Raw genomic sequence first — 27,420 nt, 5'->3', positions numbered from 1 at the left:
TAAATAATATTTATAATTAGACTTTTGTGATAATTATATTTTTACAGCAAGATGTTGAGAAGTTTACAGACATCGAAAAACTCTACCTCTACCTGAAGTTGCCTTCTGGTCCCAGCAGTGGCAATGATAAAAGGTATGTCACAAACACACATAAACACACACTTAAATCAAGTTTTTCCACTTTGGTCTTTTTTTTTTTTTTTTTTTTTTTTTTTTTTTTTTTTTTTTTTTATATCTCACACACGGCTGATTTTGTTGTGGCTCTCATTACATTATTGGCACTGTTGTTTCATTGCTTGTCAAAAATTCAAGTCACTATCCACTGGCTACTTCGCAGAAGGTTATGCCTGCTAGCTCTTAAAAATGAGTTGAATTTCAAGTTATTGACATTTTTAGTTTTTTTTCTTCACTGGTGAGTTGTTGTTTTTTTTTAAACATAAAATTATCATTCATTTTGCAGCTGTATGATTGATTATCATTATGACGCAAACCGCTGATCTCTGTAGACTTTTGCTATACCTAGCTGTCTGTGTTTCATTTGTTTCCCCATATCTATTCATCACCCCAACCCCCCAATTCTACCCATTTGGACTGAGAATGAGAGGGGGTCCTCCACTCCTGGATTATGGTATTAAAGTTTCAGTATTAACAAGAAATGATGCATACAAATCGAGGACACTGCCTCACCAGATTTATTTTTCTTCTGCACTGCTTTCAGTGATCAGAGTTCCATGTCGTCAAGCCGTACTCAACAGATGTATGCATTCAACTGGATACGGAATCACCTAGAAGAGCACCCAGAGACCTCCCTCCCAAAGCAAGAGGTGTATGATGAGTACAAGTGAGTGTAACGGAAACATAGAGGGGCACAGAAAAAGGGGAGTAACAACAGTATGTTTTTCACTTTTAATCTCGAGGACACTCTTCTCTTGCAGGAGCTATTGTGACAATCTCGGCTACAATCCACTGAGTGCAGCAGACTTCGGAAAGATCATGAAGAATGTCTTTCCTAACATGAAGGCACGTCGACTGGGCATGAGGGGCAAATCCAAATATCCTTTAATTCTGATGAACCTGTCCACAAAGTCTTCCTTCTGCTTTTATGTGTCCGTGCTTCACTTTGTGCTGCTTATATAGTCTTCAAATTGTGAGTTGATGCTGTTTTTTGTTTTACGATTACCATTGCTGTAATAAGCTATCCATCATCTAAATTCATGGCAAGTGTCGTCCACAGAAATAATAGAATTTCAGCTGTAAATGGATTCTAAAAACTCATGAAAAGAAATCGCATTATTGGCAAATCAAGTTCCATGCAAATTGGTTGATGGACAATATAGCTAAATAGGGTTTCGCTGTTCAATACTGTTTTCTAAACTAGAGAATTATTTGAATTATAATAATATTAATAATGCACAGGAAGAAGCACAATATATAAACAATGCACCATTGAGAAATCCAACTTTATAAAATAATGAACAGTTGTAGTAGTCTTAAGTCTATAAATACTACTAAGGAAAATTCCCCCAAATGTCCGGTAATAGTTATCAGTTGTGTGTCATGGCGGTAAACACATTGTACTCTGATAGAAAAGACAAAAAAATATACATTTCTATCAGATTTTCCGAGTGTGTTCCTTTTTGCTTTGTCCTAGAAGAGCATAAGAGGAAAAGACGAGACAAAAATGTTAGAATTTGACAAGACACAATGTAAAAAGTCTTTATGTTTCAGGCTCCTTAACTCCTTCTCACATACTGCTATAGTGGGTTAAGGAAGAAAGCTTTTGTTCACATGCCGTCCTTACCAAATCTGGATCTGCAGAAATCTGGGGATGGGGTAAGTTACTCTGAATAAAGAAATACAGTAAATATCTAGTTAAACATGTGAAACTGTCTGACGCTCGTCCACCTGCTGCTCTCTTCCGTAGTGTGAGCTGATGGAGTCGACAGGCCAGTCCCCCAGCGCCGAAGATGAAATGAGATCTGCAGCCTGTGGACTGGTGTGTGAGTGGGCCCAAAAGGTCCTGAGTCGTCAGTTTGACCATGTGGAGGACCTGGCCCGCTTCCTGCTCAATAGCCACTACATTGGTACTAAGTCCATGGCTGCACTCACTGTTATGACGGGAACGCCCACAGGTAAGGACAGAGATCCTCTCATCTGCTGGTGTGTTTTGTGTGTGTGTGTGTGTGTGTGTGTGTGTGTGTGTGTGTGTGTGTGTGTGTGTGTGTGTGTGTGTGTGTGTGTGTGTGTGTGTGTGTGTGTGTGTGTGTGTGTGTGTGTGTGTGTGTGTGTGTGTGTGTGGTGACGCTCAACAAAAGTAATCCTGGCCACTCATGAGCTACACAACGGAGCATCGGCCATTGTAAATACATGTGACGTATTCCAATGATGTAATCCGTCAAATCACACTATGATTTAAATTCAGAGTTTATTGGTTTATTAGTTGAGTGGTTATTAAAAACGGTTTATGAAAAAGCAGCCCATAGAAGTAAAGCATGTTATAAACTCCAACTGATGAGAAACCTTTTTACTTCTGTATTTGAAAAAAATAAATATCCTGTCAACTAGATTATTACTATGACTTTGATGTTCAGTTCAACCGTTATCCCCCTTTGAACATTCTGTAATAGAATCATCTCAATCCTTTAAAATCTACCGTGTCAACCTCGACTGCACATCATAGATGACAGCATCATATTGAAGTGTGATTTGAGGACGGATATGCTCTTACAAAATATATAGAGTTTGTTGATTACATGTGTGATTAAGTGCCTCTTGACGATAACTACTGGACGTCATGGTTTACACACCGATTCTCTGAAGATTAAAAAGTGTTTTCCTCATGTGATGCTACACGTGTTTCCCAAAACAGTTGCACGCACAGTTGACAGCTGTCCATGATGCTGAAAATTGTAACTAGGTTAATTCAGCTGCCTGTAAACCACGTTTCAAGTTGACCATTCTCATGATGCTGTTTCAGCCCAAAATGTTTGTGATGATGAAACTACACTGATAGAAAAGTATGATAATAATTACCTGGCTAAAAAGGCCTACTCACAAATTACAAAGTTAATGAAACTAAAAGATTAAAGCCATCTTGTCTACCGTGTTCAAGGGTTTGCTGAAAAATTTGAATGGAATTTAAATGAATAGTGACATAAGGGCGGGACAATATGGTTTAAGATTAACAAAAGTAATAAATGGGTTTGTGTTTACAGTTTCTGGACGTTTGAAGTACTTGATAATACTGTGCATAATAATCTGTGCTTGCATGGGACACTGCAAGTACAGAACTACTTAAATTGTCCCCATTTGCCGCACCTTTATAAAGAGTGCTTTTCTCTCACTTACACTGTATCTTTACTCATCATACTTCTTCGATTTCCTTTTCCTTCTCATGACAGGAATGAAGACGCCAACTCCAGCGTCTGCGTTTGTGCCAACAGCTGAGGCGAACTCTTTCCAGCCCCAGGTGAAGACCCTGCCTTCTCCCTCTGTCGATGCAAAGCAGCAACTGCAGCGCAAGATCCAGAAGAAGCAGCAGGAGCAGAAGCTCCACTCCCCCCTGCCCAATGAGGCCCAGGTCAAGAGAACGGAGGCCAGCACTCCCGGCCCCACCATCCCCTGTGGCAGCCCTGCTATGCTCTCCCCTCAGCCCACCATAGGCATCGTGGTAGCAGCTGTCCCCAGCCCAGTCACAGTATGTGGCTGAATTTTTTCCCTCCAATTATGCTCAAACGTGTTATTAACAAATGTGCCGAAATGAAATTTTATATTCTCACATTTCTTCCCGCAGGTACAGCGAGGCAGGCAGTTGATGACCTCCCCCAGCCCCGTGGGGACTTCAGAGGGGAAAGTGTTGCCTGTGAACTTCCAAGTGGTCACTCAGTCTCTGAAACAGTCCCCCAAACATCCTCAGAATATCTCAGCCAGTCCTGTGAGTGACCGGCTGGCACGACATGGTACGCGGTATGCACAAATTCTGCCCAAGCCCTCTGCCACCAGTGCCATCACGCTGCGCTCACCCCCGACCCTGCTCATCACCAACAGCCCCATAAAAACTGTGATGCCAAATCCCCACGTCAGCTCAGTTAACGTGGTGAAGATGACGGCCATTGCTCTGGCTCCCAGCAGCAGCAGCACAACCGTGCGTCCTGCCTCGGCGGGTGTGAATACCATAGCTGCTCTGGACGATTCTCATCATCAACACGGTGGGAGCTCCTTTGCCCCTCAGTCCTCTGCAATCAGACCCAGTGCCCTACTTTCCACCCCAATCCTTTCCACTGACATCAAAGTGGTGTCTGAAGCTGGAAATGACCATAACACAGAGAAAACTGCTGTTGGGGCGAAGGAGGAGAGAATGGCTAAATTCAGGGCTGCCAGTGAGCCAAGCTTCCTGATTAAGTGCTCTCCTGGACCCGACAAAGGGGCGAGGATAAAAAGTGACCCCATATCCCATCCCACCCAGGTCACTGTAGCTGGGACTCAGGACAGCAATAGCAGTAACTGCCATGACAGTACTTTGTACTTGACTGTTGATAGTCAGAACTCCAATGGCAACACATCATCCAATGGCTCCTCTGCTGTTACCCCAACATCGAAAGATCCCTGCCTAGATGCCAAAAGCCCAAGAAAGCGCACAGGCCCAGGTGGGGAGGCCCATGTCATTCCTGTCAAGAGAGTGTTTATTTCCCAGCAGCCACTGGCTGTTATTGACAATCCCAAACCTGGAGTCAGTTCTGCATTGAAGAGGATCCCCAGACCGGGAACACCAGCCAGACCAGAGAGCGCTCCCTGCAAAGTGACTGTGAAACACACCTCCATAGGGCCCACGCAGATCCTTGCACTCTCTGACTCGCCCATCACACACACTGAGGGCTCGCGGATTCTTGTCAAACCCCAGGCCTTGATGATGAAACGCGTAGACCGTTCTCTCAGCGCTGATACAACAGCGGCTGGAAACAGCACGTCGGATCAGGCGTTGCTAAGACAGATCACCGGAGACCCTCACGCCATGCCAGCTAACTCAGGAGCACACGAAGCCTCTGTGATGAGTGACTTAAAGAGCACAATATGGGAGGAGGGCCAGCTTGACGAGCTTCGGAAGCAGGCGTTTGCGCAGCAGATACCAGCAGAACACAAACAAGCCCCTTCTGACCAACTTTCCATTATAGCTCAAACACCCGAGGCCTCAGGCCAGCTCAGCCTCGCGCAGGAGATGGTTGACTTTTCGGGTTCTCAGCCCAACATGGACTACTTCCCGTTCAATGACGATGACATGACCCAGGACAGCATCGTGGAGGAGCTGGTGCAAATGGAGGAGCAGATGAAGCTGAAGGGTCTGTTTGGCAGCTGTGTGGATGTGTCTATACAAGGCCAGTCAGCCAGCAGTCAAGGCTCTCTCATGAATGCTCACCAGGCCGGCACTACTTTCTTCCACTCTGCCCACAGCAGCACCACTCCTGTCCAAACTCCCACTCCAACACCGACGCCAACTCCGACACCCACCCCCACCTCTGAAATGACGCTTGGGCACAGCATGACGAGAGAGAGCCCCTGTTCCCGCATGGCTCCCATCACCCCTGTGGATGGAGCCATGGGTCGCCACACCCCCATCAGCACACCACTGTCCAACTGCAGCAGCAGCGTCCCCCCGAGCCCAGTGGAGTGCAGGAACCCTTTTGCGTTCACTCCTATCAACTCGAGCATCACAGGGTATCATGATGCCAGTATTGTCTCCAGCAGCCCTGTAAAGCCCATGCAAAGGCCAATGGCAACACACCCTGACAAGGCCAAACTGGAGTGGATCAACAACCGCTACAACAGCAACTCTGCAGGTCCTTTGCCCAACCATAGCATTGGCATTCTGCCCAGCTACCAAGACCTGGTCGATGACCAGTTTCGTAAGCCACATGCCTTTGCCATTCCCGGCCAGTCATTTCAAGCTCAGTCGAGACAGGACGCTGGTCACTTTGGCCGTTTGACCCCCATATCACCGGTGCAGCAACAGCAGCAGCAGCAACAACAACAACAACAGCCGCAACAACAGCAGCAGCAGCAGCAGCAGCTGGTAACAGGTGTAACTACTCCCACTAAACAGGAGAGTTTTGCTGTGCCTGCGCCGTTAGACAACAAGGCATCAACATCATCCGCGTCCAGCACTTTCCGTTGCCGCAGTGTCAGTCCTGCAGTGCGCCAGAGAAACTTCAGTGGCAACACCAACGCTCAAACCACCGCCACCAATACCACCACCACCACCACCACCACCCGAGGTGTGGTTTCACCCTTTAACTCCCCCATTACCTCCGAGGTGCTCAGCATCCTGTCCAACAGTCAGACGGTCGGCTCTGTGCACAGCATGGTTCAGCGTAGCCAATCTGTGCCCCTGAACATCATGATGCAGAGCGAGATGATGCCTGTGCAGGGTCAGAGTAACACCGCCAAAATCACCAATGTTCTTCTCAGCAAGATGGAAGCTGATGATTCTGTCCGTGGCCTGGGCATAAACAACCTCCCCTCTAACTACACGGCCCGTATGAACCTCACACAGATCCTGGAGACCACTCCTGGCTTCGCTGGAGGGAACACTCACCAGACTCAGCTGCCTGTTAGCTCCAGCCCTGCTGCCTTTGAGCTCCAGCAGCATGGTTACCTCACCACCGGCAGTGGAGAACAGGTGAGTTTCTCCACTGGGGACAGCCAAGCACAAGCGGGTCCTGGTAACCAAGACCAGCAGCAGCAGCAGCAGCAGCAGCAGCAGCAGCAGCAGCAGCAGCAGCTCCAAGAGCATCCTGTGCAGACACAACCACAGCTCCTCCTCCAGAGCACACAGCAGCAGGAGGCAGAGGACGAGCAACAACAGCTGGATTTCAACAACACCGTCAAGGACTTGTTGGGGGATGATGGCCTCAACCCCAGTTCCCAGTTGGTGGGTCAGGTAGCTTCCGAGCTCAACGCTGTGGCGTCTGACTTTTCAAACGACATCAGACTGACCTCAGATCTGTCCAGTAGCATCACTGACCTTAACACGTTGGACACCAACCTGCTGTTTGATCCTAATCAACAGCAGGAACAATATGAAGACTCAACACTGGAAGAACTGAAGAACGACCCGCTTTTTCAGCAGATATGCAGTGATACTGTGAACTCTTTTGACTGGCTAGAAAGCAAAGACCAGCCTACTACAGTAGAGATGCTGGGCTAAAGTCATCTTTTACTCTGTATGATATCTGTTCTCTGTTGTTTGTTTGGTGCGTACGTAGTTTATCTGTTTTTAAACTATAGTTTGTTGGGATTTGTCTGGACTTTGCCATTCGTTCTGTTAAAAGTGCCAGGCTTACCAGAAAATCACTCCTACTGACGTTTAGTTACTTCCCTCCTTTTTCATTTGTCACCCAGAGATTCAGTACTTAACCACTTTTCTCCCTCATCTGAAATTAGAAATGTAAGCATTTCAAGTAAAAAAGTGTGAGTACTTGGTGGCAGCATGCACTTACAAAGTGCAGGTTTGTATGGTATGACCATTAAGAGAAACATAATCTTCCTTGTTATAACCAATCAATAATGCAATATTTGTATTCAACGGACACTTAATGAAAGAAAGAAATGGACAGGAAATTTGGCACAAAAGACCAAAAAACATATGCTGTTGTATACTATTTTCAGTGTGTGCGGCTCAAGTTCAACCAAATGGAGACAATATTGGGATTGTAGTATATGCACATAATAGTTGTAGAACGTTTGCCTGCCATATCTGAATATTAAAAAAGGGTGGCATCGTATGCTGCCAGGTGCTGAATTTAAGACATAATCTTTATACTTTATCATATACCAAATCAGTGGAAAACTGATTCACATCTGAGCATTGTCCAAGAGGGAAATTTTCTCAAAGCCTATACTTCTTGTACTGTTTAATATCTTATAAAGGGAGTAGATGAATCAGGAGGGAGAAGATGGGAATTCAGGCCACTTTGTGGACTATACATCGAAAGGAATCAACAACTGGCTGCCTTATTCCCAAAGTCCAAGGCCTTATGCCACCTGTAGAGAGACTGTATATAGTATAATGTTAAGACTCTTCGGAACCATCCAGAGCTTCATCATATCAAGGCAGCTGTTACTCTGATGTTTTCATAACAATTTCTTATTGTTTTTGTTTTGCAGTGTTACAATATAGATGCGTATTGTATAGGCTAAAAACTACACTGTGTGTGCCCTTATCAGTAATGGATTTAGAGGAATTTGATATGCTGTCCATAAAACATGGCAGGCACACTTTCAGTCATGAGATTTTTTTTTTTGGCATGTTATACTCCCAGCTTGGATAAGAATATCAATGGTATGGAGAAGGCTTAGTTACATAGAAAAGCTAGAGGCTGACATTTATGTTTTGATGTCATCTTGGGATCAAGAGGAAATTAAATTATGTTTGTGGAAAATCCAGCCTTATTTCCATACCAAAGATGATCTGTTTAAATAACATAAGAGATTATTACACATAGACACTCCTAGTAGACATTAACAGCAACAAGAGATGAGCGGCCTCGGAGATATAAAAGAGTTTTATTGCATTTGAGTTTAGGGGATTGAGTTGCGTAAATCTTATGTACAGTATGTAAATTTGTGAAGCGGTCACTGTCCTATGTTTTATAGGTAACCATGGACCTGAAAGCATGTTGAAACCATCACTGCTAGCCAGGTAGGCTATGTGATACAGTAGGATGCTTGCTTGAGTTTTTGGCTATTGTCAATGTTGTATGAGTCATGTTTAAGCTCCATCTGTAAATAGGATAGATACATAGAGATTTGATGTATCAAGACACTATATTATGGCCATTATTCTAGCTAAGTATGTGCCATTCAAAAGAAAAAAAAAGCTTAACAGATCTATAGTCGGCAAGATACTGTATGTTGTGTGTTACATTTCTGGCTCAGTGTGTCGTAAAAGTAATGCTGTCTGGTCTCGCTTGCTGATTTTCTTTTACTTTTTTTCTATTCAACAATAATAGGTCTCTGCAGTTGCAGAAGTGATGTGTGCTTTGAGCAGGATCAATAGCATGGTATATTGAGAAAAAAAAAGTTGTGATACTGTTAGCTGGTTGCAAACATCTCTGTGACAGACATTGTGCTCAAAGCCTTTCAGCAGACACTGGAAAAAAAAAAACAATTACTCATGTTTCAACAAACTTTGGAGGTTCACATTATTGCACTAAATTTTTATGACACATGGCTTTGCCACATCTTTATGGACAAATGTAATGATGGATGCCCACAAAAAAAAATAAAAAAAATATTTTTTATGACAAGATGAGTAGGGAAATTAACTGTCAGAAAATGACTAATTGTCTTGTAGCAAAATGTGCATTAATCTCAGTGAGATACACATTTCTTACTCATTCTCATACATGAGAATATAAAGCATTGAGGGGGAAAAAAGTTAAAACAACCTTTTAAAACCTACATGCTCATTATGTTGATAAATGATTGTACGCACGCATGTGTGATGACTTCTGTTGTACTTTGTATTCTTGGTAACCACTGTCTTCTGTGATTTGGGCAGGTTCTGTTAACCAGACTGGCAGTGCTAGTTTCATGAGTTTGATTACTTTTGTTGTGTGCTGTTTACTAAGTTAATGTTGTTCTATATGTTATGTTCATGATGACTGTTTTCTGTTGATTTTACATATTTCCTATTTTGCAAATTGCATTTGTGAAGAAATTTAACATTTTCTCGTAATTTCTTTCTTTAACAATAAGGCACTGATATTTGAATTTGAATGAAGGAAATGCACCTCTTCATGAGTACAGGAGCTCCATCAAGCAGTGACTCTGATTCTTTACCTTTGACTGACCCAGAACCAACTCTGTTTGACTATCTTGTCCATTTCTACCAGTAGAAAAAAAAAAAAACCCTCCTCCGTGGTGTTGTCTGGTGTACTGCTTAATGTACAGTAGCTTGTTAATATTGCAATCGCGTTGTTTCTTTTTTCAATGGAAAGTACTCACTGGTGAGATTTTTAAAGTGGTTTTAAAAGCCAATAAACTTTTTTAAAGAATATTCTTGTGTGTTCATGTGCTAATGATTTTGTATTTTACCGTAGTGAATAAAAGGCTAAATGCTTCAAAGCATGAGAGAAAGAAACCTTACAGGACTTATTGTAGGTTAAAAATAATCACAATTAATAGTTCAACTGGTTGAATTGTTAGCTAAACAATTGTGTAATGTCATGACTAGTACTATTAAAATCTCACAGGGTTATTACAAAATTTTAGGATACAAATCTAGGATCTGTGTCCAATACAAACATTGCAAGACAAAAACACAGTTTTGGACTGACGTCAGCTCAGGACTCTGTTGATTTTTCCAAACATGCTAATACTGGTGTTTATTTGCCACACACTTTTAATATTTTGGCAATCAAATCTATGCAAACCGTTCCATCACCCTGTTGGCTTGGGGTTAGAGGTCATCAGCTCTTCAAATGACCTCTTAGGTCAGCGGGGGGTGGCCTCTCCTGGCGACACGCTCCAGCCAATCAGAGCCCAGCTCGTTGGTCCCCTGCTCTGCTTTCCCAGGGCCTCATGGTATTCATAACATGTTAATGACCTTAACCCTATTGATCATGGCCATACAGCCTAACGTTTAGCCATGTGGAGCCCAGCGGTAACCACCACCTCCTCAGCACAACATTTGGCAACGTGAGTCGACAGATTTCACAAGCAATACAGAAATATGATTCCTGTTTGTATACAACATATCAATAATTGGAGAAAAGCTACAGATAGAGTGAGGCAGCAATACAGATAACTCACATTTTGTTTATTTTATTGGCCATTGTTCTCACAGCTAAAATCATCAGTGGAGGTTTTGTAATGCTGTAAAGCATCTTCTATGCCAACCAATGCATGTCAATAATATGTCTGAACACAGAAGCAAGCTCTATATCAGTGAATTAGTTGATAACCATAGATGACTAATAAACAACAACATAAGTGTGTTTCCAAATAAAGAGAATGTAATTTAAATACATATTGATTCATTAAGAAAATAATTTGAAAATCCAAACTATTGAGTAAACACATCACAGGATGCTATTAACCTAACCTTTGGTTTTGAGCATTAAATTATAACTAAGGCTTTGGATGATTGAATCAATAGTTAGTTTTAATCAATACATAATTACACTCCGCTCTCCTCATTTAATTGGATATTGAAGTGTGGAGGTGCACGTTTATGCTAGCAATCCCTTAAAATCATTACACAACAATGCATAGACATTGTTGAGAATACGAGTTATATAATATCTGCTGGAAGGCACAACACAGTTCCCATCCTAAATGTGATGACTGCGTTTACCTGTATCAATGGATGTGTGTCTTGCTGATACAGCATGGCTGATCCCACAGCTGTAGCCCATTGTATTGCTATTGAATGAGGGCTGGGAGACGGGAGGGTCATTGTCAAAAGGCACGGTCGCTGGATCAATATCTGAATTCATTAGGCGGCTGACTTGCAGCCATCAATATCTCCTCATAATTACCAGGTTTTGTGGGAGAAGCAGATGCTGTTCAGGGTGACCTGATTACCAGTGGCCTTTTGTAACTGATAATGTTCACCTTATTTTGTTGTCTAAAATATATGATGCACAGAAAAGAAGATCTCACAAGGCTATATTGCTAGATGGGAAATCAGTGTAGTTGATAACTGATCCATTTGTAGTTTGAAATGTACTATATAGTGATGTAGTCTATGGAGCTAATTAGAGCTTGACATGTATATGCATTTCATCTTTATATAGTTTTTCAACAGCTTGACCGAAATAAATAAAATCTCTCAACTTGTTGATAAACTCAAGATAAGTCTAGTCAGCTATAAAGCCTACAGCATTACTCCTTAGTCTTTAGACCGTCCTCTTGGATAAAGGAAAACACCACTAAAAGCTGTATAACGGGGAAAAAGATATAAACGTAAGGGCCAGAAGATCAACAGAGGACAGATATGCAATAAATGTCTTGTATACAAAGTAGACGTAAAAAGCAGAAATGATAAAACAACATTGAGAAAGAGAATGGCAGTATTATAAATAAAGAGTAATCACGTTAAATATATGGAAAATTGGAAGTACTATTAGCAAGAATGAGGACGGATTACACATAGAAGAGGCAAAACTCAATGATACCAAAGGGACAAACTATACGTTCAAGTGTAAGTGCAGAGTAATGTATGTCGAATAACCAAATGTGAATATAGATACATATTATTATCCAACACGGACCCTGTTTGGCTTTGTGTTATAAGGTTATATACCTTCTTGGATATCTTTGCTGCCAGTGACACAGTTTTCCCCCTCAGTAGTCGGGAAGAATTACCATCTCTGATCATCACATCTTCCTGTAGGTTTCAATGAATTAGATTTCCCAGTTGCTGTTTTGTCACAGTTCCACCTGGAGGCCCCTGGGGTCCCCAGACCTCAGTTGTTTGAGCCACACTTGCTTCAGTCCCGCACTGTCTGCGCATGCGTAAGAAGCCGAGGGTGGGGGCCTCCCCGGCACCCCTGTAGAGCCGCTGGTCCTCCGGAGCTGGCAGAAGCGCTTTTGGGGATCTACGGACAGCACGCAGGGGAGCGGCGGTGCGCGGTGGGGGGAAAATGACACATAAATCCGGATAAATGGCGAAATTTAAGATGAAGGTGTACCAGCACTGGCCGTTTATTGTTTTGTTTCTTCCTTTATCAAGTAAGTGTGTTGTTTTTGTTTTTGTACCTGATGTTATCGGTGCTGACCTGATAAGAGGTTAATGGCATAACGTCAGCGTCAAATGACGTAATTGTTCATACCTGAAGCAGACATATGTAACAGATTACTATTAAGTGAAAAGACAATTGACTATTATGAGATTACTAGACAGGTTAATATTGTATACTCTAATAATCCTGTGTTTCTCTGTCATTTAAGTTCACTTCTATTCTAAACTAATATTTATGACAGCAAATATTAAAACACCATATCATACTTTCATGTTACATCACTGTTTCTGAGAGATACATGGTGTTTTTATTTATTTATTAGAATAGCACATTATGCATCAATGGTAACCACCATAATAAAGCTGTTTTACATTGTGTCTGTCATACTAAGAAATGAAAGTCATCATCACCACTCTGTGTGCTTTTTAAAAACGTTTTTATAACATCAATACAGTTTTCTTGTAATATTACATGATATGTATGATCTATTAAGCTATAGAGTTTTTTTTGCAATTGTATTTGTTCATCAGCTGACTCTTTACTAATGGTCCCATTCTTTTTCTTCCAGGTGTTTTATGTTTCAGCGAGTTGTCCTTCATCACAGAGCCCAGTGATGTCACCTTACTACCAAAGGACCCTGCTGTCTTGGACTGTCAGGCTCATGGGCTGCCTCCGGTCACCATCAAGTGGCTGAAGAATGGAGTTAAGTTGGCAGAAAGTGAGCGCATACAGTTTCTGCCCAACGGCTCCTTGTACATACCAAAGATAAAGCATACCAAGGAGGATTCAGATGAAGGATTCTACCAGTGCCTCTCCCAGAACAAATATGGAGCTATCCTAAGCCAAAGATCACGTCTGACTATCGCCAGTAAGTATGGAGCTCACAGTTAAAGGGATTCTCTGAGCCTAACATGGACCTTATTCCTGTTTTCAACTGTTGGAAAGATGAGTTAAACTTGTTGGTGGTATGCACTATGTGGTGTCAACATGCAGGCTTCAGAATGGCAAGTTCATGGGTTATTAACCTGGAGATAGGAAGCAGATGTACCCCACCCCACTCTTTTTTTCTTTACTGAGGAAAAACCTCTAAAGTCTGAGTTTCAGTGTTATTGGAAGTTGTTCAGACTTGGTCATGCTTGAGTTTAAAGCTGTCAGTCCAGTTAAAGGCTCATTTTAAGAGACAGTTAAAGGTAGATGGAGAGTCAATCTAAAAGCTCATAAATACTCTATAAACAGGCGGCCCTGAGTACACTGTCTGTTCCCTGTTTTGAGGAAACACAACACTAGCACACTAATGAAAGTGCCCAGGAAACATTGGCAAAGAGTTAGAAATTAGCCTTCTCTCTTCTTATGTTAGTGGGATTGCATTGTCACTGCAGCCGGTTGCTCTGTGTAACTGCTGAATGGTCTGCTACACTGAGGAATCTCTGAAAGGCCACTTGCCTTTTAGCCTTTGTTTGGAGTAACCCTGACCGCACCAGAAGAAAAGGCGAGGTTTTCAGGCCATTTGTTTGTCCACATATCAGTGGACAGGACAGCTGTGTCTATTCAATGGGCCTGGTCTACCATGGTCACTTTTCACAGATCTTAGAAGGGACATCCCTTGACTGATGTCATGGAAACTAGCATGACCTTCTGAAATATACTGATTTTGACATTGACACTGAGTTTAGAAAGTTTGGTCTATGGTTTATGTCCCAATACTCAGCAGTAAAAAACTATGAAGACCTAGAGACAGTTATCACACAAGAAGAGATTTCTAATAACAGAAAATACAAACAGGAAAACTAATTTCATAGGCTTATAGACTCAACAAGTCTGTTCTGACAACTGTGTTGCAATAGTGGTCAATCTGTTGAAGGGCCACAACAAAAAAAGGATGACAACATAAAAAAACCTCAAAAGTCAAGTTTGGCCTGGCGTCCAGCCTTTGTCAGTGAAAGGGTTAAAGGTTTTTTGGTCAGCTGTAGGGAGGGAGAGGAGGATGGGCCTTCTCTGGGCTCCCCTTCTGTCCAGAGGCCCTGGGGGTCAGGGTTCAGCAGGGAAAGTCTTTGTGATGTCACAGGCCGGCTCTGGCTGGGCAGCATGCTGTTCCCTCTCTCAACCCACAATCCCTTTCACTGGATCAGCCCCTCTGTTGCCCTGTCAAGCAGAGCCCTTTTGTTAGAGAAAGCCCAGTTTGTCATGCTGTTGAACCGGCCTGATATTCCAGTAAAAAGAGATGATCCTCTCAAAACATGGTTCAATTCAGGAGGTATCTTCCTTGTTGTTCTAGTATTACATCACTAGTTTCAACACCTCTTAAATTTACAGAGGTGTCAGCTATCTGCCATATATTTCTTACAATATCCTCAAAATGAGTATATATTTGCTTTACCATTATAATACTACTGTAGCATTTGATGTGTAATACAAACAGCATTACAGATCACAAAATCCTTTTTTGTAGACTAATGTTAAACTAGCTTCGATCTAGCTCCCAGTTTGTGCTAAAATTGAATGGACAGGGGGTTGAAGCGAACTTTGACCTCTTCAGGGAAACCTTTGTGCTGTTTGACCTAGACATTGATTTCTTCTTTACAACAGAGGTGACCATATTAGCGGATCAGTCTGTGCAGGCCACACCCACCATCTACATCACTGATCCCAGCACGAGTGGAGACGGTTATCTCCCAGTGGAGAGTAAACAACATATTGTTTTTAACTTCTTATCTGGTGCTGAGAGCTTTTCATGATCACCAGTCAGCTATGTTCTCTAGGACAGAATAAAGGGATCATTCCAAACTTCATCAAAATACTGATCATTGGAACATAATTACATGTATTTCGGCATGGGTATAAACGCTAAAGCAAAACCTTCTGCCATTCAAAAAGGAACAGTTCACAAAAAAAACCTGAAGGATAATTTGCCCCTGTTTAAGCTTCCTCCTTAAAGCACTTCACATATGCAGGGTTGCCAGTTTATTTGTGTTATATTGATGAGATTAGGTCTTGAATTAAAGGATTGTTCTTTCATTTGGATCCCCCAAAGCTGTGGATTTAAATGTGGAGCCTCGTTGGGAGAACAAGAACAGGGTATTGATTTTCTTTAACACGATATTGACTTCCTTCCTGTGAGTGAGGGGGAAGGGAGAGAGTTACCACCTTAATGAATAAAGGTCATTGGTCATATTTTACAGAGTATTCTGGACACAAATGCAGATTTTTTTTTTTATTTTTTTTTTACTTATGGTGATTGTTGAAAGGCTTTTTTGAATACACATAAACAGAATGTGACTCAGCAACTTGATCACAGTTGTTTGAGTCATTTTAAGGCAAGTATACTTAATCAGGGTCTACAATGCAGGGTCTGAGCTTACCATTTACATATTATGCATAGATAGCTGTAAAATATGTACAACATGACAATCCGACAAAACTATTTTTTTCCTGTGTGCAATGTGTCATCTCTGACCTCTGCAAGAAAAAAAGTATTTATTTTAAGTTCAACATTGTTTTTGATTTTTTTATATTCCTAGTGTTCGCTGGCAATCCTTCTTATGCAAAGGGTATTGATTAGTTTTCATCGATAACAATGCATCACTCTGTGTCATTCTTCAATTGATCCATTGATTGGACCAGCTGGTCAGTCTGGGACCTGATAGCTCATCTGCACATAACCAAGATCACGGTGTTTTACAAAGATCAATTCCTTTCATACAATCAGTTAACATCCATCAAAGTCATGGCTCTGCATGCATAATGTGTAATGCTTTACCAAATATGGAGAGGAAATACCATATTAAGTGACAAACACAATTAACTGCAAAACAAACAGCGGTTAATAATAATGTTAGAATATATAATTCAGCAGCCCACAACGCATACGACTGCTAATTGATTTCATTATAAGCTAATGAATTAAGATTTAGTTGAAATATTCTACAGCTTATATTTCCACCTTGATTGATCATTTTCTTTTTCCACAGGCATCTCAGAGTTCGTGTTGCATCCTGTGCCTATGGTGGTGACTGAGGCCTCATTGGCACGATTCTCCTGTGCTGTCACCTCTAGCCCTCCTGCCACCATCACCTGGGAGCTCAACCAAAGCACATTACCACTACGAACAGACAGGTACCGGCCGACACGCCTTGAGTCATTTAAGACAACATCGTATAAAACACTTGTTTTGTGGACAACATGTATTTGTAATCTAGAAGCAGCTTACAAATTCTGTTGCTGTCTACATTTACGCTCCAGTTTGACCCTAATGTTACTATTCTTTGTTCCCAGACTAACAGTTTTGCCCAACGGAGTCCTTCAGATCCACAATGTGCAATTGGAAGATGCTGGACAGTATCGATGTGTGGCAACTAACATCGGTAGCCGTTCGAAAAGTAGAGAGGCCACACTCACAGTCAACCAAGGTAGAGAGACTGCATTAGCTGGATTTTAGGAAGAAGCATTAGAAGCATTAAAACATCATATTATAAAGGGAATTGATTTTCAACATGTCCCTTTTCTTGATAAGGTGCAGGCCCTAAACCACGTCAGAGGCCCAGAATCATTGCAGGACCTCAGAATGTCACAGTTTCTCTTCGCCAAACTGTGGTGCTGGAGTGTGCTGCCACAGGCAATCCCTGGCCCATAATCTCCTGGAGCCGTGCTGACAGTAAACCCATCGATGTGTACAACGCCAAAGTGCTGGGCAATGGAAACCTTGTTATTACTGATGTCAATTCCAAGCACAGTGGAGTCTACCTCTGCAGGGCCACCACCCCTGGAACCCGCAACTACACTATTGCTGCAGCCAACCTCACAGTTCTAGGTACAATAAACTCTGAAGTAGTTATACAACACTGGATCTCAATGCTTCTCACATTCCATATGCCTTCAAACAACAAAACCTTTTGCAGATGGAACTAATTTTATACACAGAGAATTAGTCCATGCATGCTTGTAGAGAAAGTGTTATTTGCAAGATTCCACACAATTAGTGTTTTATGAGTTAATGAATTGAAAGCGATAGGATGTGTTTTCATGTCTTTTCTCTTACAATTCTGTTTCAGTGCCACCATCCATTGTCGAGAGGCCAGAGAGCCAGACCCGTCCAAGAGCAGGCACTGCCCGGTTTATGTGCCAAGCAGAGGGAGTGCCTCCGCCACGCATCAGCTGGCTAAAGAATGGAGAAGAGGTTCACTTAAATGGGAGGATTAAGATGTACAACAGGTACTGCAATCAAACATAACTAAGTACCGTGCAAATCATTAATTACAATTGAATATCTTGAGGTTGGTACTGATTGTTATATTTTGTTTATTGCTTCACAGTAAATTGGTGATTACCCAGATCATCCCCGAAGATGATGCCATCTATCAGTGCATGGCAGAGAGTGAACAGGGTTCTGTGCTGTCCTTGGCTCGCCTTATTGTTGTCATGTCCGAGGACAGGCCCAGTGCACCAAGAAATATCCATGCGGAGACCATCTCAAGCTCTGCTATCTTACTGGCCTGGGAGAGACCTCTCTACAATGCAGACAAAGTCATTGCCTACTCCATCCATTACATGAAGGCTGAAGGTGAGACCGAAAAGGAAGAAACACTTAATTCTGTTAAAAGTTTTTCCATTTAAGCTGTTGTGAAGGTGTGAAAAGATGCAAGATCACAGTCAACCAAAATAAGCTATCTCACGCTCACATGTGATAATGTTTCCTTGGTGAAGGCCATCTGTTGTTGCTGCACAGAGCAGAGGTCAAGGAAGACTGAGAATGGCAACTTCATTGAAAAAACAAGGTTTAGCCAGCCCATTGTCCACTCCCCAGCTCATTCTGCTTGCAGTTAAAGGGACAGGGTATCTTTTAAAAAAGGCTCATACTCTTGCAAACCAGTAGCGTTTAACCTTAAGCATTAACGTGCCGGTTAAGTAACTCAATTAAGATAAACCTGCCTTTGTAGTAAACACATTTTAAGATGTTTAATTAGGTTTGCTTTAAGAGTCCTGGAGGAAGTTATGTGGCCTCTGCCTTGTGTTACAAATGTTTATAGAAAAGATGAGTGACATTCAGAAACTGCCAGCCTCAAGCATTTCAAAACACTGACTGTTTACATGACACATGTCTGACAACCTTTCATAGAAGTCTTCTTTTGGACAATCTTAACCTATATCCTAACCCACTTTGTGATCTGTTTCATGTCAGGTCTAAACAACGAAGAATACCAAATCGTTATTGGAAACGACACGACCAGTTATATCATTGATGACCTTGAGCCAGCTCGAAACTACAGCTTTTACATCGTTGCCTATATGCCAATGGGAGCCAGTCGTATGTCAGACCAAGTCAGTCAACATACCCTGGAGGATGGTGAGCATAGAGTCTTCCAACATTCCTTGCAATAAATCACTGTAGTAGTTAAGCTAACGTGCATGCAACTGATGTGTGTACAGAGCACATTTTGAGTGGAAATAAGGGGGATGGGAATTAACACAATTTTCTTCTCACTAAGAGCAAATGTGTAAATATATAGATATATGACAGTTCTGTTGTTGCCATTCATGTTTGTATTCAAAAGAAATCCACCACCACATCAGAGTAAAGTATATTTTTGTATCCATTTCTATCCACAGTGCCTTTGCGTACCCCAGAGCTAAGTCTGATCAGCCAGAGCTCCTCAGATATTCAGGTGATTTGGCAGCCGCTGCCCGCCAAGGTGAGCCGCGGTCGGTTGTCTGCATACAGACTATCCTATCGCACAGCTGCGGACAGTGCTGTCACCTCTGTGGAGTTACCTCAGAACAGCACCGAATATCTGCTGGAGGGCCTGCAGCCTGACACCATCTACCTGCTTCGCATGGCTGCGGCCACCCGTGTGGGCTGGTGTGAGCCTTCGGCATGGACCTCACACCGCACACCTAAGACCTCCAGCAGCAAAGGTAAACCTGAGAAAGACTGAAACAGAAATGTTGTCAGGTTGTATAGAAAAGTTTTGTTCACTTCATTTTTGCATTTGTCTCTAAGTTTTCATGCATAATTTAATTTATTCTTATGGGTCAAAATCAGGCATCCTCAGCAAGGTAATAATTAAACAACAGGTTGCTATAGAGTAATAGAATAACATGAGACCAAAAAATTGTAACTGGCTATGCTTTGCTTTTGTTGAGTCGCTGTTTTGCTGCTCTACCAGGAGGATCACTAGAGCTCATGCAGAGTGGCTGGCTTATGAGTAAAGTTTGCTCTTGTAGCATTGTCCCACACTCTTTGTGTTGGTTACCCAGGAACCTTTGCCCTTCGCTGTCAGTGATGTTAGAGTGGCCTCAGTCACGGGTCATAAAGAGAGGGCCTCAGGCTTCTATGTGGGGGAAAGAATAGCCTCTTTTCATGGCCTGGTGTGTGTTGGGGAGGCTGTTTGTCCACCAAAGCTGGACTTCTTGTTTTCAAGAGTTTGGTTATATATTTAGGTGATGAAGAGCAGCACAGCCGACAGAATTATACTTTTTATTTGAGAGCAAGATCTAAAAACATGAATGCTGGTGAAAGAAAATTCTCCCAAAATGTAATGTGTATTGGTGCATATTCCTACAATATGCAGCTTAGATAATAACTAGGTCACACCTAAACCATTGTGTTAATGAGATGATCCTCCATCAACCCATCCTTTTTCAATACCCAATGTCCTGTTGTTTTTTTGTTTAGTATTCCTTTGAGCTCAGCATTTTTTTTAAATATGAGTGTATGTGTGTATTGATTACATGTCCCCTCTGTGCCCCATAGTGCCTTCAGCCCCTACGCTTCAACTTGAGCCCTTTAACTGCACCTCCATTGTTGCATGCTGGCAAACCTCCCCACAATCTGTGGTTGTCCAGGGTTACCGGCTGTGTTACCATGAAGAAGGCCAACCAGAGCAGCCAATTATCCAGCTGCAGGCTCAAACCTATACCTACACCCTCAGTGGCCTTGGTGAGTGATACACTTCTACCATCTATTTGTGAGAAGATGGGATAGTGGAGTGGATGAGAAACATGTAACGTGTATATTTGACTATGTTAGTGCTTTTCTACCATCTAGACCTGTAATATTGGTGTAGAGACAACAGAGAGTGACCGATGGGTTCTCACCCAAATTAATTCAATGGGCAGTTGGAAGCTAAATTTGCATTTTCACCCTCTGTCCTGATCAATATGGGCTGACCCCTCTTGCCTAACCAGTAGCCCCTCCAGTCTGGCTGCAGTATTGTGTGAGAGCAGGCTCCCAGGGTTAGAGGTCAGGATCCAGATGTCCCTCCCACCACCGGTTCCCATCCCTCGGCTTGCATAATTACCCCTGGCCATTGTGTTCTGTCCAGGGCCAAACCTGCCCTGTAACACCCTGGCCACTACCCCCTTTAGCCGGACACTGAAGCACACAAACAAAGACCCTTGGGACTGGCCAAAGCTGGACCGAGCCACTGACCTCTAGCCGTGAGACAGCAGCCCTGGATTAGGACCCTGCCCCCACTGGTCATCTGTGCTGCCCATGTTCATAACCATCAGCAATCTATATACAGCTTTAACCAGGGACATCAAAACTGTCAACAATATAATTTTGTCTGATGTGAGTCTTTAAGCTCAGTGCAGTTCCTAAGCAGTTCATGTCCAACAAGTTGAAATAACTGTGTAGGTTATGAGGAACTGTTTTTGAATAAAATGTTTTTGTAGTTATACCTTGCACAATCTGTAAAAACACTTCAGTTTGATTCTATATTGATAATCACCCAAGCTGCTGTTATTAGTTCCATATCACTAATCCCACTACACGCTCTGTTTTGGAGCCATGTTTCTTTCTGCGTTGTTCCAAGTTTAAGGCTATTACACAAGGCCAGTAGGGAGGACGTGAAAGGGGGAACAAAAGGGGCCCCGCTACTCTCCCACAGTCCTGCGCCCAGATTCCTTCTGTTCTATCTTGGCCTGACCTGGTGACCCCAGTCAAACCCCCCCCAGTCCCATGGGCCTAGGATCCCAGCAGCTGAACGCTGGCCCAGCCCCCACAGCAGGCCTGAACACAGCACCTTCACTGGTCAATACCCAAAAGCTGACCTTTCACACCAGAGGCATAAAACAAATCTTAACACCTAAAAATGTCCTGATTTTTTTCCAAGTTAAAAATGTGTATTTTAACTCAAGTTGAAATACAAAATTTGAATGCATAGTTTCAAACGGAAGCTTCCCACCCAAAGGCCCAAACTATCTTGCTGATGTCGTTTAGCCAGTACTTGATGCTGCCTTGTATTTCCCATAATTACTTTATTTTTTCAAATCTTACCTTATCTCACCTCTGTTGTTATCTTCAATTTTTGTGATTTGTTTGAAAACAAAAACTAGTGCTGATAGGATTTCATAGTTGTAAAATCTTTATAGGCTTTCAAAAGGGAAAGAAAATATATTTTTGTGATCATTTTTATTGAGCTTATTGATCATGTCACCCTATTTACTGGGCCTTGGGGCTGGTTGATCTTTCTCATGCTCCTTACACATGACAACATATGATAAATTAGAGGTTGGGGTGACTCAGGAGACCATGCATTGTCCATGCATAGAGAATGGCCATTTATGACCTACAAACGTCCCCTCCTGCAGCTAATTGTCAAAGTGCCTGCCCTTTTTAAAAATAGATGCTGCTCTATTTGTTAACCATCACCTCTGGTATTTTGGGGGAATTATTAACCAGATGTTTGGACTATTCATCTAAAATAACTGCTCTATACGATTATTGTAATGTCAGTTTGACCAACCTTCAGTTGTAGTTTAAGCAACATGAGCAGAAATGGCTGAACATTGATTATTTGTGTTTCAGACCCAAGGAGAAAGTATCATGTCAAGATTCTGGCTGTCAGTCAAGCTGGAGATGGCTATCAGACAGACCAAACAATTAGCACTCCGGGATGTGTGTGTAAGTACATTTCTCTGTTGTTTGATTCAAAAGTCTTACAGTTTAAAATGCTATTCAAACCTTTTTTCAAATTGAGAAATGTGACAAAAATATGCATTTTGTTTGCATTGTTCAGCGGCTAGAGACCAACTGGCAGCAGCCCCTCCGCCTCCAGGTCGTATGACTGTCTTGGCCAACAATTCATCTGCAGTGTCTTTAAGCTGGAGCCGTCCTGCTTTCCCCTCTGGAAAGGCTGTCAGCTATACATTTCGTTGTACACCTGTGGGCACCCACAACGCCTCTGCTATACGATACCTACAAACGTAAGCTGGGACCCCCCAAAAATGATTTAAAGTATTTTACATCTAACATAATGAATAAAACCTCCAAAATATTTTTGGTTTGTTTGCATAAGTGTTTACGTTATGTTAAACTGCATGTTTTTGAATTATGTTGTAATTTTAACAATTTGCAGTTTGTTATAATATAGGTATTTAAGCTCACCCTGCAGTCTCACATTTTATAGCAGACAGTAGATCTGGATTATTGTCCGCCAAATGCCCTTAATGTATGAATGTTGCTTTCCCACAGTACCAGACAGAGTGTGATGGTTCAGAATTTGGATCCAAACACTCGCTATGAGTTTGTTGTGCGTCTTCATGTGGACCAGATGTCGAGTCCCTGGAGTTCTGTTGTTTACCATCAGACTCTTCCAGCAGGTAATAATGTAACTTACTGTAACATTGTTTTGTCATGACTATGTTGCTGTTTTTGTATCCCACCCCTCTGCTGTCCCGACCCAAATCAGACAACTGCATATTTCTCACTTAATTTCTTAGCAAGTGTTGTTTATTGTGAATGTGATTTCTCTGTGTGCAGCACCTAGCCAGCCACCTGCAGGAGTGCGAGTAACTCTGATCGAGGATGACACTGCTCTGGTGTCCTGGAGGGCGCCCACAGAGCCCAACCTGGTGGTTACGCGCTATACCATCCTGTACGCATCCCAGAAAGCCTGGATGGCGGGACGCTGGCAAATATTGCAGAGGGAGGGTGAGTAGTGAACATGGATCATGTTTTCTGTAAAGTCAGTGATGCAGAAAGTATTCTGAGGGAATTATGTGTCCTAGCAAAAACTCTTACAAGCGCCTATAGAAATCCCATTGCACTTTTTTAAAGATATACAGTAGCAGAACATTACATACATAGAAAGTGAAAACAATGCAGTAATGTCACAAAATTCCCTTAAGCACGATTTACGTACCACTGAATATATCTAAGGTACTTTTATCCGCCATAGTATGAGTGTTGGAGTGCTGTACTGCAATTTTAAACATATAGGAACATTTTGTTTAGAGGAAACATTTAATTATATCTTACCCTGATGTGCATCACCAGCCACACAGGAACCTTCTTTCACCCCAAGTTATAGCGGGTATCATCTGAACTCCCCAGCTTCAGATACACCTGTCAGGGTACATGGAGCTGTAAAAAAATATACATGCTGTAAACAGATATTCATGCAACATTAAGTGCACCAGTATCAGTTTTGTGTATTTCTAATCCTTGCTGCTTTTGTTTACAGGAAGCCACACGATGGCCCTGCTGGAGAAGCTGGAGGCAGGGAATGTTTACCTGGTGAAAATCTCTGCCTCTAACCAGGTCGGCGACGGGCCTTTCTCTAACATTGTGGAGCTGGCACTGAAGCGAGTCTACACCCACCGCAGCAAGAACCCCAGGCACTCTGACAACAACAACTTCCCTGATACAACAGGTAGGCATCAATAAACACTGGAGCATATATGATAGAGGTAGCTCATCTTGATGAGTTGATTCATTTGTTTTATCGAACTGGTAGTTATGTAGCATGAGGTTGATAATTATATGAAAGCAAAGTTATACTCTGATGTTAATATTCTTGGCTTGAGATGGGATGGTTTGAATTTCTCTCAGGGTATAATGTAATATTAGGGTATGATACCACTTTGTGCCTCTACTTAGGCTTCATTTTATTAAGTTGCTGAATAAAATTCATTAAATTTATGTAACTTGTGCTGAAAAGGTTTAATTATTTATTTATTTATACAGTGAGGTGATACACTTTGACTTCAGCATGGATTTATAATCATTAGTAAAACTGGTCTATGGAGAGTGAATGAAAGTTCCTCTCTGGTGGAAACAAACCACTAGGAGGCGTAGGTCAGCAACACTTGGCAACCCTATTTATTATTACAAAAACAGTGGTTCAGTAGAGGCATAATAAACCATAAAGGTGTATATGTAAGCATTTGTTTTTGTTTTCAGGAAATTTGATTTGCTTTACTTTTCAATTTTTTGTTTAATTAGTTATGGTATTTTTTTCTGATAAAAGCTTAGTGTATGCTTTTTAATGCGCATATCATGAACGGTAAACTACAACAGATGAATGTGAAGGTTTGTTAAGCAGTGTATTAACTTCTGTTTTCCTTCAGCGTTATCTCTCCTCTATTAATTCATTTTCTATAATAACTGTAGGTAATGTGTTATCATTTCTAATCTGTAACACTGTTTATCTTCCAGCCTTATCTGATGGTCTCTACCACATAGACCAGAGGTCTATGACAGGGATCATTGTTGGTGTGAGCATCGCCTTGGCCTGTATTGTTATGTGTGCCTTAATCCTCATCAGTAAGGGCAGACCAAGGTAATGATCATGATAGTTGATAATTATCTTATAAAACATAAACAATGATTTTTTTCTGACATTTGTTGATATTATTATCTTTGTATGATTTATAGAAAATCCTCCAGTCACAAAGTCATTGCTGTTGGAGCTGTTGAAGGTCCACATGCTGGTTTGTCCCTGCCCAATCAACACCACACAGAGAATGTTGACGCCCTTATACCCATGATAAGTCACCACTTTCTAGATTCCAAGGTGAGCCAAAAAAAGAGAGAGAGAGTAATCTTGTGATGGTTATTCTTAATTTAATTAATTTTTTTAAGTTTCACAGTTACATGTTCAATGTTCAAAAGAGCACAGGACCACGAAAATAATCTGCTCTTCTCATATATTTTCTCATTTGTCACAGGTCGGAGATAATATGATGATAAATAGTGCCGGTCCAATCAGCAGCAAGAATCAACGCAAGACGTGGCTGCTCTTCAAGAGGGATATCAGGGATCCAGCTGAAAGTGATGTAAGTGATGCAACATTTCTCTGGTCTATCAACTTCCTTGTCTGTCAAATTTATTTTTTATCTTAATTTCAATTTGGTCATCTCTATCCCATTAGGCTGAGAGGAGAGCCAGCTTGTATGAGGCTGGAAAGACAGTTTTGAGGTACGAGGAGCAGTTAGGCTCGGCTCCTTTGCCACCTTCGTCACGGGAGATCATCTACGGACCTTATCACTCGGAGAGCTCTCACTCCAGTGAGGGCAGCCAAGAGACGGGAGACTCTGGACACTACTCCAACGAAGAAAGCAACGAAGAGATGAGCAACCCTTCGACCAGCCAAAGCTCCCGACCGGAATCTTTTGGGCCCGACGATGTCCCCACAGCCGCTGATCTGAAGCAGTCTTTTGACGTGGAAAATGAGAAGATGTTGAGCCATCCCCTCCATCACTCCGCCCCCGGTGCTACTCGCTTCTGCTGCATCTCAGAGGGCTCTCATCCTGCCCTGCACACGTCGCAAGCGGTCGGCTCCTGACACCACCCGGCCTTGATCTTCTCTCCAGAAGCCGAAGCTACGCCACTTCTACCTCGTTCGCTTCCTGAGATGAGCCCCTCGGTTATTTTCCTGAGGCACAAGGGATCAGGAAGCCAGCTGCTGCGATGGACGAAATGTGCTTTTGCTTCGGATCTACCTCAGGATTTTGTATGAATGTTTGTTATAACATTTAATTTCCATTTACTTTCTACCTGTTTGTCTGTTCAGCGTTGTCTGTCCTAAACTTAAGCTCACCCATGATGAATGTTAAAAAGAATGTCAGAAATGTACCGTGATACATTTTCATTATATTTAATTACTTTCCACTGGAGCAGAGGGTGAAGTTGGGCCCTTTTGACTGATTATCTACCTCTGTGTTCTGTTCTTTCGTATACATTACTACCTCCTTTTCACCATATATTGTGCAGTATTATCTCAGACTCAGGGGACACGGTGCAAACGTTTTATTGCCATGTCTTGATACCTCTGTTGGGACGTTATTATATAGACGTCCTCACTTTTTACATTTTCTGAACTTTTATTTTCACGGTTATAAGAGCTTTTGTTTCACATTGTTTGTTTTTGAATGATGAATGTGGTGAAAATAACAAGTGCATTAGATATTGTTAAACTAATTGAGCTTTATCATACAATATCGTTTGGCATTTCCAGTGCACTGAACTCAAAGCTTTAACATGGCCTTAATATCGAAAGGGCTTTGCATACTATAGAAGATGAGATCCAAAGACGGGAAAAATTGTACCCAAAGAGTTTTTGATAATACAATAGATATTCTAAGACAACCAAAAATATAGAGAATATACATTAAGGGTGTGTTTGCCAAAATATTGTTCTTGCCAATGATGTAAATTTCCCTTAGAATTGTGGTTTGAATGCTTTACTCAGTGTAAATGTTCTTGATGCTTTATTATGATGAAAGCTTTAGCACAAGTCTCCCCGGCTTGTGCTCCATTTGCCTTCTAGACCATTGCTAAAGGCAGCGGTGATGCCGATGCTATTATCCAAAGAGTTGTCTCCTTCCTCAGATGGGTATGGTTTTCATTCAGTTGATCCTTGGTACTATGAGGTGGAAATATTTGACACAAGACCAA

General features: G+C 42.0%; 2 protein-coding genes across 2 annotated transcripts; both read left to right on the top strand.

Moving 5' to 3' along the window:
• The first annotated feature begins 523 nt into the window (after nucleotides 1-523).
• On the top strand, nucleotides 524-10,052 carry LOC129108394 (DNA-binding protein RFX7). Its single transcript, XM_054620189.1, has 7 exons — nucleotides 524-628; nucleotides 719-841; nucleotides 936-1,052; nucleotides 1,749-1,833; nucleotides 1,925-2,132; nucleotides 3,402-3,697; nucleotides 3,794-10,052. The coding sequence occupies exons 2-7, from the start codon at nucleotides 732-734 to the stop codon at nucleotides 7,199-7,201; spliced, it is 4,224 nt and encodes a 1,407-aa protein (XP_054476164.1). The 5' UTR covers nucleotides 524-628; nucleotides 719-731; the 3' UTR covers nucleotides 7,202-10,052.
• A 2,613-nt stretch (nucleotides 10,053-12,665) lies between these two features.
• Nucleotides 12,666-26,308, top strand: LOC129108627 (protogenin B-like). The gene is made up of 19 exons (XM_054620499.1): nucleotides 12,666-12,732; nucleotides 13,312-13,611; nucleotides 16,712-16,856; nucleotides 17,016-17,149; nucleotides 17,254-17,550; nucleotides 17,792-17,951; nucleotides 18,053-18,300; nucleotides 18,919-19,083; nucleotides 19,347-19,652; nucleotides 20,491-20,676; nucleotides 22,549-22,644; nucleotides 22,760-22,946; nucleotides 23,215-23,342; nucleotides 23,503-23,673; nucleotides 24,206-24,394; nucleotides 25,180-25,303; nucleotides 25,399-25,537; nucleotides 25,692-25,799; nucleotides 25,895-26,308. The coding sequence occupies exons 1-19, from the start codon at nucleotides 12,666-12,668 to the stop codon at nucleotides 26,306-26,308; spliced, it is 3,564 nt and encodes a 1,187-aa protein (XP_054476474.1).
• The last annotated feature ends 1,112 nt before the right edge of the window (nucleotides 26,309-27,420 follow it).

Source organism: Anoplopoma fimbria, chromosome 19, assembly GCF_027596085.1.
Source record: "Anoplopoma fimbria isolate UVic2021 breed Golden Eagle Sablefish chromosome 19, Afim_UVic_2022, whole genome shotgun sequence".
In the NCBI taxonomy this organism is placed as follows: domain Eukaryota; kingdom Metazoa; phylum Chordata; class Actinopteri; order Perciformes; family Anoplopomatidae; genus Anoplopoma; species Anoplopoma fimbria.
Note: the sequence above shows the minus strand (reverse complement) of the source record. Positions and strands in the feature narration are given on the sequence as shown.